At 38.0% G+C, this 13,598-nt stretch overlaps 1 protein-coding gene across 1 annotated transcript in view; it reads left to right on the forward strand.

Annotated features, from left to right (window-relative positions):
- ctxnd1 (cortexin domain containing 1) overlaps positions 1 to 5,886 on the forward strand; it is a 30,624-nt gene extending 24,738 nt beyond the window's left edge. The window contains exon 2 of the mRNA XM_084110226.1: positions 5,526 to 5,886. Coding sequence (XP_083966352.1) covers positions 5,580 to 5,759 — 180 coding nt within the window. The 5' untranslated portion in view covers positions 5,526 to 5,579 and the 3' untranslated portion in view covers positions 5,760 to 5,886. The remainder of the gene's footprint in view (positions 1 to 5,525) is intronic.
- Positions 5,887 to 13,598: the final 7,712 nt, after the last annotated feature.

Here is a 13,598-nt window from a genome sequence, read left to right on the forward strand (position 1 = left end):
TTTGTGTGCACTCTTATCATGCAAAACATTTTCATCACTATGCATGCACTTCTTCTGAATTACTAATATGGCACTGTTATGGCTGAACATCACATTCATAATATCTGTTTAATGATCTCATCAATGATTCATGTTAAACTCTAAAAATGCAGAACACTGCATGATTACAAACTATAAAACACATTTACAGTTATTTGTTTAACAGAGAATAGAACATGATGAAAGGAAGAAACACTTACCTTTTAAAATACCTATTAAAATAGAGAACAGTTCTTTTAAATTGTAATAATATTTCATACTATCACTGTTTACTGTATGTTTGATCAAATAATACATATATAGGCCTATATATATATATATATATATATATATATATATATATATATATATATGTTTGGGGTGTGTGAGTGTCTCACGGGTGAGAGGAGCGATTTAAATGTTTTTTTTCTTTCTCTTTTCTTCATTTTTTCTAGTTTTGGCTTAAATCTTTTCTGATATATGTTTTCTCCCTTTCTGTTTGTAAGGGTTACTTTTTTGTTGTTGTTGTGGTTTTCTTAAGATAGCATTAGGTGAGTGTTTTTAACATTAGAAAATGTGGTGGGGCGGTAAGATCTGGCTCTAATCTAAGTGGAGGTGTTGCAATTCTGTTTTCAGAATTGAACTTAAAGCTTTTGGTTTTGGTGAGAATTTTATCTCTTGGATCAAACTGTTATACACTGGAGTTTCTACATTGTTAAAGGTTGGAGGTGGGCTAAGTTATCCAGTGTTAGTTCATATAAGACAAGGCTGTGTACTCTTTAGCAACTGAACCTTTACTATGCAAACTTAGGGAGAAATTGCAAGGGTTTCTAGTGAAAGGTTGTGAAAACAGGTCGATCACTCTTTTGGCCTATGCTGATGATATAACTGTTTTTATTACAAGTGATACAGATGTTATGAATTTAAGAAATGCTTTAAACATTTACGAAAAGTCTTCGTCGGCTAAAGTAAATTGGGAAAAGAGTGAAGGATATTTATTAGGAGATTGCTAGGGCCCCTCCTGTGCTTCCAGGGGGAGTTAAATGGGGAACAGGGGGTTTGAAGATGTTGGGAGTGTTTTTAGGAACAGATCAATATAGGCAGAAGAACTGGGAGGGTATGGTAGAGAAAAAGTGTGACCGGTTGTCTCGAAGGTCATGGGTGCTGCCTCAGCTATCGTATGGGGGCAGGGTATTGGTCACGAATAATCTGGCTGCATCTGCATTATGGCATAAAATGAATGTTCTGGATCCCCCAGAAAGTGTGGTTGAAGAGCTACAAAGAAAGTTAATTGACTTTTTCTGGGATGGGCAGCATTGGAAAAAATCTGCTGTACTTTTCCTACCTATTCAATAGGGAGGACAAGGTCTGATGGACACTAAAGACATTTGACTTCAAACAGCACAAAGATTACTGTGGAACCGTGCTGGGCTGATACAGCGCGTGCTGTGTTGAGGAAAATGAATTCCCCATTCTACAAAGTGGGTTTGAGAGCATGGACTTCAGTTTTTATGGTTAAGAGGGTTCTCTCAAATATTGGACTTTGGACAGAGAATGAACCTCTCTTTATTAACCCGCTGTTACCAGCACAGGCACTGGAGCCCAGGAGCATTCAGAATGTAATGGCAAGAGCGGGGTGTACAAGAATTGCTGACCTAAAGACTGGTGAAAACTGGAAAAGTCCAGAGGGAGTCATTTTAAACACATCTAAATTTCAGGACTCCTGTGCTGGAAGGTTTTGAGACCGTCTCAAAAAAGGCACTATATAATATTTGTAATAATAATATATAATAAAGTGTCTCACTACAACTTACTCAAAGATTGCAAAGAGACAAAGTGGTCAGATTTGTTCGGGCCAGACTCATCCCCTAGGGGCTGCTGGAGGTTCCTGTGCAAACCTCCTATAGAGAAACGCACTGTGGATCTCCAATGGAGGGTTGTTCACTGGGCGGTAGCTACAAACAGACATGTGGCACACATTGACCCCACTGTAGGGAAAGAATGTCCTTTTCGTGGCACTAAAGAGTCAATAGATCATTTGTTTTAAAATTGTTTAAGGTCAAGAAGATTGTTTCAGATCTTAGATGAGTGGGTTAGAGATTTGGGGGTAGTTTTTAATAATTCATTTTTCATTTTTGGACCAAAATATGTTGCATCAGACAGGAAAAAAATCTTGTTAATTAATTTTGTGGTTGGAGGAGCAAAGATGGCAATATGGTTAACACGGAAAAGGAAATTGAAAGGAGAGGGGGAAGTAGATCCTGAGGTTAAAGGCTCTTATAGCAACTAATCAAGGCAGAGATTGCATATTTTAAACTAATGAATAATATGGAGAGATTTATTGAAATTTGGGCTTTGAATGATGTTTTGTGCACAGTGGATTATGAAAATGAGCTGGTATTAAATTTATGAATTTTTGTGACAAAAAAAAAGTTTAAATGAGGATTGTACATTTTATTTATTAATTTGCTACGTTTATGAGAATTTATGAGTTTTTGAGTGGGTATATATGTGTATTTTATGTGTATTGTACATTTGAGAAAATACATGTTTATGAGGAATGTCTATACAAGGTGTGTTTAAGGTCTCTCTCTCTCTCTCTCTCTATATATATACATACACTATCCATATATCCATGTGTATAATTAGCCCTCATGTTCCCATTGTCTTTGTCTAGCTTTGTTTGTGTATCACTGGTGAGTGTTATGTTATGTCATGTCAAGTCAAGTTATGCTTAGTCAAGTCTTTGTTTATTTTGTACACGTGTATGTTAAATAAATACTGCATTTAGGGTTTGTCAAGCTCGCTTTCAGTGGACTTTATTACAGATAGCTAGAACACTAACATGGTGGATTGTCCCCTGGAGGCTTTTGTCAAGGAATTTTGTGGACTCTGACTTAAATGATGTGGCGCTCAGATATTTGTGAGTGGGTTTGAGTGAACCCATTTGTTCCCGGATGCCTGGAGGGAAAATCCATTTTTCTTTAGCCGAATTCTTCCACTATGATTTGCTGTTCAGTGGTTCATCATTTTCTGTGGGAACTGCGGATGAGGCGCCCCGCAATCCCGCAGTACCTACCATATCAGAGTCCCATCACGCCATGGATGCCACGCCAGAGGCTCGCCATGGGCACCATGCAAGGGTCCTCAGCCAACTTGGCTGCCAAGTCTGAGCCTCGTCACATCATGGCCGCCAAGCCTGAGCCTCGTCACATCATGGCCGCCACGCCAGAGCCCCTTCACATCATAGCGGCCACGCCAGAGTTGCCAGAGTTTGCCCAGGAGATTTTTTTGAGAGGGGCTGTATGTACCAAGGTCCATAGACAAGGCTGACCACTGCTCCACGACCCAGACCTGCCACGACTCCACTATGTAGGCCCACCTCTGCTCCACGTTTTGTTCATTCTTGCTTGCATGTCTTTTATTTTGAAGTTTAGTCATAGTTATGGTTCCTGTTTGTCATGTGATTACTTGTTCTGTCATGTGCTTCCTTTGGTTCATGTATTGTGTTGTTCTCATTGGTTGGTTTAGTCATGCGGTTCTTCAGTTCTGGGGCATGTTCAAGTTCAAAACGGTGCGCAACGTTTTGCTACGGTTTCCGGGTTGAACGTCATGTTTCCTGGAAACGGCGTGCACCGGTGTGCAACGGGGTTTGAGATACGTTTTCTCTTGTTTGGTGGGTGTGTCAGAACTGCAGTCCAATCAGCAGCAACATGTATATAAAGCACGTGGTATTAAAGTGAACTCGCAAAATGGGTTCAAGGAAAGTAATTTACAAATGTGTTGGATGCAGCTCGGTATACGCAACAACTGAGGATATTAGAAGACATGTTTGTCGAAAGTTTTATTGTAAAAAATATAGGATATCAACATAATGATGTAGTTGTTTATATTTTTAGCTTCATTGCAAGTATAGAAATAAACAATGGTAATTAAGTGTTTTTCCTAAAAATGAGAAAGAAAATACAGGGTATTAAAACAGTATGAACTACAAATAAAGTCAGTATGTGAGGCTAAATAGATGTGTTTTAGTCTGAATTAGGTGTGTGCTTCCATTTCAGTTTCAGCAATCCCTTCACTCGATTGGGATGTTCTCTCTTTTGTTCTGGGCGGCAAGTGCAGTAACTGTAACATCGGGCATATTTTGTAGTATTAAACACATATTTATACCGACTTCATCAGGCTCCGAAAATTATTCACAAAGAACACAAAGAATGGCCTTCTCAGCTGCCATAGTTGCAACTCTTGCGTTATCAGAACAGTGTGTTCAACGCATCACCGTTTCTGTTTAAAAAACGTTGTGCAACGTTTTGTCGGGGCTGAACGCAGCCCTGTTTCCTGGTATTGGTTCATTGTGTTCAGGTGTTCCTTGTTTAGTGATTAGTCCATGTGTATAATTAGCCCTCATGTTCCCATTGTCTTTGTCTAGCTTTGTTCGTGTAACCACTGTTTGGTGAGTGTCAAGTCTTAGTCAAGTCTATTTTGTACACGTTTGTTAAATACTGCATTTGGGTTCATCAAGCTCATCTTCAGTGGACTTCATTACACACACATCAAACATAGAGTAAACAGAAATATGAAATATTATAACAATTTAAAATAACTGTTCTCTATTTTAATAAATATTTTATAAAGTAATTTATTAGTTGAATTTTCAGCATCATTACTTCAGTCTTCAGTGTCACATGATCCTTCAGAAATCATTCTAATACGCTGATTTGCTGCTCAAGAAACATTTCTTATTATTATCTGTTGATTATTATCAATGGTTGTGACTCTTAACAACACTGCATTACTCTTAATTTAATGCATTATGCTTAATATAAGTATTAATGTAAAAAAAATCTGACCCCAAACTTTTGATTTCTAACCAGGTATAATTTATATAATGTAATTTAATATATATAAACAATACAATTTAATAACATTTAATACAATGTACACAAATAAGCTCAATCCTGCTCTATCCGATTGACAAGACTGTTGGAAAATTTTTGGAAATTACTGATAATGTGCCAAAAAGGCAAACTTATCCCCTGGTATCTGGCCAGCATCGGCTGATAATTGTGGCAATTTAAAATCAGTTTGGCAAGGGTTAGGGCTTTTAGTCACAAGTTTGTAGTTCAAAACCATGTACACATAAGAGCTAAATATGGTTGTTGGTTTCTTAATTCTACAGTTCTACAATCATATGCACAAATTACTCTCTCACTCCACATAGTCACTGAAAAGTCTTTCAAAAGTCAAACAATTGATAAATAGCTCAGACCGAATGTAAAAACTAACACATCCTGAGCGAATGGCCCCTTTATAGCTCAAATGCAGATTTTACTACAATATTATTTGTGGTAATTCGACAACAGGTCACAGATGCTGTTGATGGACTTTAAGCTAACCTAAAATGTACTGAGCCTAAAATCCTTTATGCTGATTGGTTAAACCAGCTCATTTTATTGGACTTTCTGGCAGGCAGAGATTTACTTGTCTCTCAATCTTCCCACCCTCAGATAAGTGATCAGGATGGTAGCAGAGGCCTGGACTGATGAGGACAGACTGAAGCGATGGAGGAGACAACACCAGACCCTGCTTTTGTGGATGTGGACCAGGGTTTGACCCTGGCATGCATAGCCTTCCTCTGTCTACTGCTGGTGGCAATGATCATCCGCTGTGCCAAAGTCATCATGGACCCCTACAGCGCCATTCCCACGTCCACCTGGGAGGAGCAGCACTTGGACGATTAACAGATCCGAGTCTGCAGTGCACCAACACCATGTTTCAACCAGTACAAGATGACTATGGGATATTCAAGCTGCTAGTCATCTTCTGCTTTAAGGATCACAAAGTTTCCTAAGCTGAAGACATCTTTATGGAAACTGAATTTAATTCTTTGCAGCTAACTCTATCAAAGAAGGCATGAATCCTGAAATGACACCCAATGAAACCACTCCAAAACCGAAAGCGCACAAGGCCAGAGAACCAGACCAAACAAACCAAAATCAGACACTTCTAAACCACACTAACCTGATGCTCTGTTCTCACAACCAATGCATCCTGAATTTATAATAAGAAACATGGGAGCAAATTTATATTTTTATATTACATGATATACACACCTGAACACACTTCTAGCTACGCAAGCAAAATTTTGTATGCAAACAAAGCTGCATTCTTAGCATTGCCACAAGGGGTGCAATAGCAGACATGAACTTTCTTCTACTGTCAATCTTCATTTACTTATGGTGGAGCAAAGTTAGTAAACAGTATTTATTTAGACATTCACATTTGCAGTTAACTCTATCGCCCCCTTGAGTACTTTGTAATCACCCCTACAAGTACAGTTTGTACAATGGAACTGCATCCTTGCAATTCACTGATGAAGCGTTCACATTTACATTGTTTTTGGTCTAAATTGTGATTATATTTTTGCAAGACGACAAAACCTTGACTGAATGCCTTGGGGCAAAATACTTAAGATGAAAAACACCACAAACTGTTTCATTCATCTTAATGTTTTTACAAGAGCATCTGTCTCTTTCAATCACAATCTGATTCCCTGATGTGGTTTGATTTTGTTGTCTTTGATGAAGTGTACGCATTTGCAGAGAGCTATAGTCTGCACTGCATGCTGTCAAGTGCCTCAGCTGAAGTCATAAAAATGAAGTAATAAATGTATCTTTCATTCATGGGCACAAAAGAAAAAATGCCAATGTGTCCTGTCTGATAAGAAAATGCAATTGTGCTACATGTCTGTTCTGAACCACAATAAAGATTATATTGATTCCAATATTTTTGGTAAATCATCACCAACCATTGGTGAATACACTGCAAATCTTCTCACTGGAAATCTTAAAAGGGGCTACATGTAAGAATATTCATGTAGCTTATTCATCACTTTTTTTTGTATTGCCAATGTGTGAACAGCTTGTAACAAAACTTAAACGAGACCTTCCTCGACTTCCTAGGTTGTCTATGAAAGCCTGTAAACTGATTTTTGTGTGACGTTTTTACCGGGACAACCCAAAGGATGTGACATTAACGTGCGCTCCCGAGAACCTTCAATGACACATGAAATGAATGCTTAGCCTATAGAACATTCAGAATACTACTGAAGAGCCATTCTGTACTGTAATGTCAATGTGTCAAAGAAAAGTGATTAATTCAAAATAGTCTCATATAGCCAGTCTCAATGAATATTGGCCTATTGAATAAATATGAATAGATTACTCACATGATATGATGTCAGTTGATGCCATTGTTAGTCTGAGAACTTTTACCTTTCTAACATGTTATCTTCCTTCATAGCGCACCCGCTCCAACGTTTACCAACAGTGCAATCTTTTAAATGAATGAACTGAACTGGTTCTGAATCCGTAACTCTTGGGGTAACATTTCAGTCACTCATGATGAATCAGTGCAAGACGAGTGGTTCTCAAATGAATAATTAACTCACAACTACTAAAACTGAGAATGTTACTTGATAAGCAGATACTCGATAAGCAGAATGAGCAATTCACTTACTCACTGAACCGATACATTTTTCTGTCAAATATGCATACGGCCTGGCCTCAGTGTTGCATTAAAGGGAAAGTTCACCCAAAAATGAAAATTCTGCCATAATTTTCTCACCCTCAAGTTATTCCAAACCTGTATGAATTACTTTCTTCTGTTGAACACAAAAGAAAACATTTTGAATAAACCAAACAGTTGTGGAACACAATTTCCATAGTTTGGAAAAAAAATAGAAGTCAATAGTCACAACTGTTTGATTTGTGACATTCTTCAAAATATCTTTTGTGTTCAGCAGAAGAAAGAAATGCATACAAGAAATGCAATGATGACAGATGACATTTTTGGGTAAACTAAATACGAAGCAGAGTTACTGAAAAAATCCATTCAAAACTGATTGTTTTGACTATATGTCATCCACTGATGGAAGCCTCACTGACACAACAAATCAAAGTTCTGATGTCTACAGAGCGCCTCAAGACATTTATCTGTGAAGAAGGTTTTATCTAGACAGCCAGAAGTGCTTTGGTTGTTGATTTTTTACTTTTCTCATGTAGAGTTTATAATGAAATAAGGCATTACAGTAACAAATGGTATATTCTGTAAATTCACATACAGCAGCATTGAGGAGCGTGACATCAAATCTGTTCTCGTGCTGCGTTATGATCGCTTTCATTAAAAACTGATTCATGTTTTTCCCTCGCATAACTCATCTCGTAGCCTACAAAATGACCCGATGATTCAGCACAGTGACAGTGAGAGCATTTGTTGTCCAGCATAAGAACCACAAGTTTCTTTCCTCTCAACGTATTTATTTAGCCATATGGGCGATCGATCAAGCTAAGAATACCTCAACTTTTTATTTGTGGTTCAAATAATTTCCTGGCAGTGTCGCCAACATGTTACTTAACTCTTATCAACGTTTGCATTGCATTTTAGCTTTTTTGGTTTTTTTTTGGTGGGGTGGGGTGGGGCATTCATGACAGAGTTTGTGCAGTCCAAATACAAACTGGTGTTTTAAACTGGAGTCCAGATTTGAAATACAACAAAAAGACATTATTACTACCCTAGAACAGGTGGTTCATGATGCAAAGTACATTTCTGAAATGATCAAAATGGATCAAATGGATCATTAAGTAATCAAATGAGAAGATCACTGTTGTTTTGAGGTCTTGTACACTGTACTTCAACATAGGCAATGTGTCTAATGCATCAGACCTGGTTTTCATAGCCTAAAATTGTCAACATAAAATGCATTTTTTATCACGCACTGATGGATTTTGCATAATAAGACCAGGAGGATGTATTTAAAAAGTTAAACAGTAAAAAAAATAAAAATAAAAAAATAAAATTGGGATAGACACTGACATGCATTTGTTGACTAATGTGAATTTCAGAGAGGCGGCTCCAGTTGTGTTTTCCATTTTTGTATTTTTCTAACCATATTTTCAAACATATTTTTATAATTTTATAGAACAGATTGAATATTTCAAAGTTACACAATATAACTACAAAACACATCACAAAATTCATCAAATCCATTGTTAATAATTATAATCTATAATAATAATCTGTTTTCCCTCCAAACTGATGTCATTTCCTGGAGGATGATGTCATCATGTAATTTTTATAATTTAGTATACATAAATGTAAATATGAGGGAATATTTTTGAAGAAATTTTGAAAGATTTCAAGTTCAACAATACCTAAAAGTTTGAGTTTATTTAACTTTTGTTTTTATTTCTATATTAAGATTTTTTTTTTCTGTTTATCCTATGAACCCCTGGTATTTGAAAATATTTAAAACTAACTATTTAACCGACCAATGAATTAATAAATTAATAAAAAGGGTTATTTTTGTCATAACTTACATAATGGTAAATTGATTTTCCATTAAAACATAATTCCTAACAAAACATGTTGCTTGAAGAAAGGACAGACATATATAAAAATATTAAACTGGTATTGTGATAAAACAACACATGTAAATAATCTTTAAAAAGTGAAATTAAATATATGATAAGAAAATCAAAATGTACTGCATACAGGAATGCAGGAATGATAATCTTACCAAAATATGCACAGTGTGCAGTATGTCACCATTTATTCTATAAATACTTGAATTATTTGATTTCCAATCAGTGTAAATGTGTTTACATCAGTGTTCAGGCAATTGTTTGAAAGCTTTGAGATTAGCTGTGCGCTACTAACTGAACTTTTAGCCAAACACACACACACACACACACACACACACACACACACACACACACACACACACACACACACACGCACACACACACACACTACACACTACACACTACACACTACAACAGCACTGCTCCACTTGCCACAGAACACACACAAATCAATATTTCTATTAACTTTAGAGGCACAGTAACTATGGGGACATGATTCATGAGGGGCAGCTGGGTAAAAGCTCTCAGCAGAGCTAACTGAATTATGCTAACAGTAATCATGTGCTGCTGTTGAGGCCAATGTACACTATTATTCAAAAGATAAGAAAATCTCTTATGCTTACCAAGGCTGCATTTATTTGATCAAAAATACAGTAAAAACAGTAATATTATGAACAGTAATATTAACCATTTATGTGAATATTTGTTAATATGCCATTTATTCCTGTGGTGTCAAAGCTGGATTTTCAGCATCATTACTCGAGTCTTCAGTGTCACATGACTCTTCAGAAATAATTATAATATGCAGATTTGCTGCTTGATTCTCTGATGAATAGAAAGTTCAACAGAACATCATTTGAAATATAATAATAATTAAAATAATACTAGTACTACTAATAATGATGATAATGATGATGATGATAATAATAACAATAAAGATAATTTCTTAAAATGTTAATGGAAAAAAGTCTCAAAAGTATTTGTGTAGCTATGCTGTTAGCACCTGTTATAGCCCTTTGCATATCTTTAAACTTACGTGTGTTTGGAATCTGATGTTATTATGTTTTGAAATGCAGTGTGAAATGAAAATGATTCACATTTTGTACATTTGCATTTAAAATGTACCTCTGCATTGATTAAATACCCCTCTTGTGGATTTCATTTATAACACTCTGATCCAGGGGGCCCAATTGATTGGTGGCATTTCAAAGCATTTCACACACAAACACGCACACACACACACGCACGCACGCACACATACACACACGCACACACACACACAAACACACACACACTACCCCAAAATAGTATTAAACCATACCAGACCATTTACAGTGTTCATTTTCATTTAAGTTTGAGTCATTTTGTTATGTGCTTTTGATGTTTATGGTTTTTATATTTCTATTTAGCTTTACTTTTTATTTTTATTTTTAGTACTTCAACTTAAACCAATATATTTCAGTAACCGATATATTTCAGGTACTTTCCCAATGCAGAAGGTGCACTATATAACTTTTGGCCCTCTAGTGGTTAAAGAGCAAAACTGCATTTTTTTGTGGAAGAACATTTTTTTTTTTTTGTGCTTTGTCTCTGCGTGACTTTGCAGATGAATGTGATTCTTTCTCACAACTAAAAAAAGAGCGAGAGAGGTTATCCTAATGATCATAAAACATGCACTATAAGCTTAAGAGATATAACCAGTTTAGATGGAAAGGATCTCTGACTACTGAAGACATTACTGTTACACCCATTAATAGACACTGTACTTTCCTCAAAAATAAATTCTAGCACAGCGCAACAACAACCATAATCACAATAGATAATGCTTTACAATGAACTCTGTTAGAGAGCTACTTATGGCAGTTTATCTGTTCAATAAAATACCTTACTCACCTGTTGAGTAATAAAAACACCATCTCACAGTACCAGTCTTATTGGTAGTATACAGGACACACACTGTTTTCAGAGATTTATCGCCTGCCCCTCTTAAGTTAAAGGTCAAAGTGCATCTGTGAGGCTGACAAGACACATCAATAAAAGTTTGATCACAGAGGGGGAGAGACACACAGTAAGAGTGAAGCAGATATCCCTCCATCTCTGTTTCCAAACCAACACACATTCACACATACGCTGAAAGAGTCGTGGATGCCAGCACAGAATCACAGAATCACACAGACCATCTGACCTCTGATGTCTCAATGACTCACAGACGGGCCCTCGTGATCTCCAGCAGCACGGCTCCAAACGCGCATCACCATCTGCTAGCAGGACATGAACACAACAGAAATGATTCATTGCAGAGGCAGTCCTAATGAAAGGGTCTGTAACAACAATTTATTTATAATAAGCATATTTCACATCGTATGTTTTATTTTTCAGTTTGATTTGTCAGTTTAAATGTGGTTCAGAGCAGCGCTGCCACCTGCCCTTACTGTGGTGATACCATGGCATCAGATACTATACCATAAATACTTAAAATATCAAAGATAATTCAGTGAATTACTTGTCAAAAAACAAACAAAAAAACACCAAAACTGTATTGCCATGGTGCACATCCGAAATACATATGTTGTACTATGGTATATGTGCCAAAAAAGTAAAGTGGTACCATGGTACAAGTACATGTCCAGAAACATGGGGAATAAAATTATGTATTTATATATTTAATAAAAACATGGTACTATTATGGTACATGTACAAACAAAAACATTGTAGCACCATAGTATATGTGTGTGAAAAAAAGTAAAACCATGGTGCAGGTACATTTCCAGAAAGAACTGTGTTGTAAAATGGTAAATATGGTAAATAAATAAATATAAAAAGTCCAAAAGACATGGTAACAACATAGTGCATATTTCAAATATATAAGAGAGAAAATAAAGTACGATGGTGCAGGTACGTCCAGGAGGAAAAAACATGGCAGTAAATGGTATTTAGATATTGTCAGCACAGGTATGCCTACCTGTTGGGGATCGCTGCCTGACGCACCTCCGCCGGTGCCATTGGACCAGCTGTGGGTCATCAGCCAGGAGCCACCCTTCACTGATGTTTTGCTCCTTCAATCCCGGAACATCTCGAGGTGATGGAGCGGCCCCCCGCAGCCGGTCCTAGGATCCCTGTTTACCCCATGTTCTGTTCCTTCTGCAGAGCCAAAGCCAGAATCTCCCTCTTTCTGCCTCCTCTGCCAGATCTCTGAGTGCCCTCTTTTGTTCACGGCCTGTGGTACCCAAAGACTTCAGGAGCCGCTGGGTAGATGCTCCTATGTAGCCCCTACAGCCGATTTCTACCGGGAGGGTAAGAGCCCTCCACCCAGCTTGAGAGCAGAGGACGATGTCAGGCCGTAAGAAGGTTGCGGTGATCTCTACTTCCCCTTGCCTGACGAAGTGAATCCGCTGCTTGGATGTTGCTGAATGGGCCCCGTTTGCCTCCAGTCTGCGCGTCTCCAGGACTTCTGCAAACTTGCTCAGGACTTGGTCATGGCACCATCTGTAGCGGCCCTGGATCAATGCTGCCTTGCACCCAGAGAGGATGTGCTGGAGGCTCGGATTCTGGGAGGAGCAGAGATGACAGTTCTCCTCCGATCCGTACCACAAGTGTAGGTTCTGGGGGCTGGGAAGGACGTCATACGTGGCCCTTATGAGGAAGCTAAGAGTTGATTGGGGCATCTTCCACATATCAGCCCACTTGATGTTCTTGTTGATAGCGTCCCAGGTTGTCCATCTGCCTTGCTGGTGTAGACACATGACTCTGATCTAGCACTCCTTCTCCATCTTTGACACTTCAGTGATCACCAGGTCTTTCCTTTCCTTTGTGGATGCATTGGACCACATTTTGGGTGCAGATCCCCTTTCAAAACCTGTCCTTCCTGGCTGTGAAAACCCAACAATCTTCAGATGCTTTTGCTAGTTGGTGGCCTGTTCCACTGTCTGGGTCACACTATGCTTGCGTCCTGTGCGGATTTGGGCTTTGTTGTTTCTCACAAGCGGGTCGGGCGAGTCTCGAATAGCAGTCTCACCTTCTCCTGCTTGTAGCCCAGGCTGATGGATTTCAGTGGGAGTTCCAAGATGGTCCTACCAAACAGTGCATTGTTGGCAAGGCCATGGGAGAGGTCAAGCCATTTCTTGATGTAGCTGTTTGTCTTCCTGTCCATTTTCAGGA

The sequence above is a fragment of the Abramis brama genome (genome assembly GCF_963993115.1).
Source record: "Abramis brama genome assembly, chromosome: 3".
NCBI lineage: Eukaryota > Metazoa > Chordata > Actinopteri > Cypriniformes > Leuciscidae > Abramis > Abramis brama.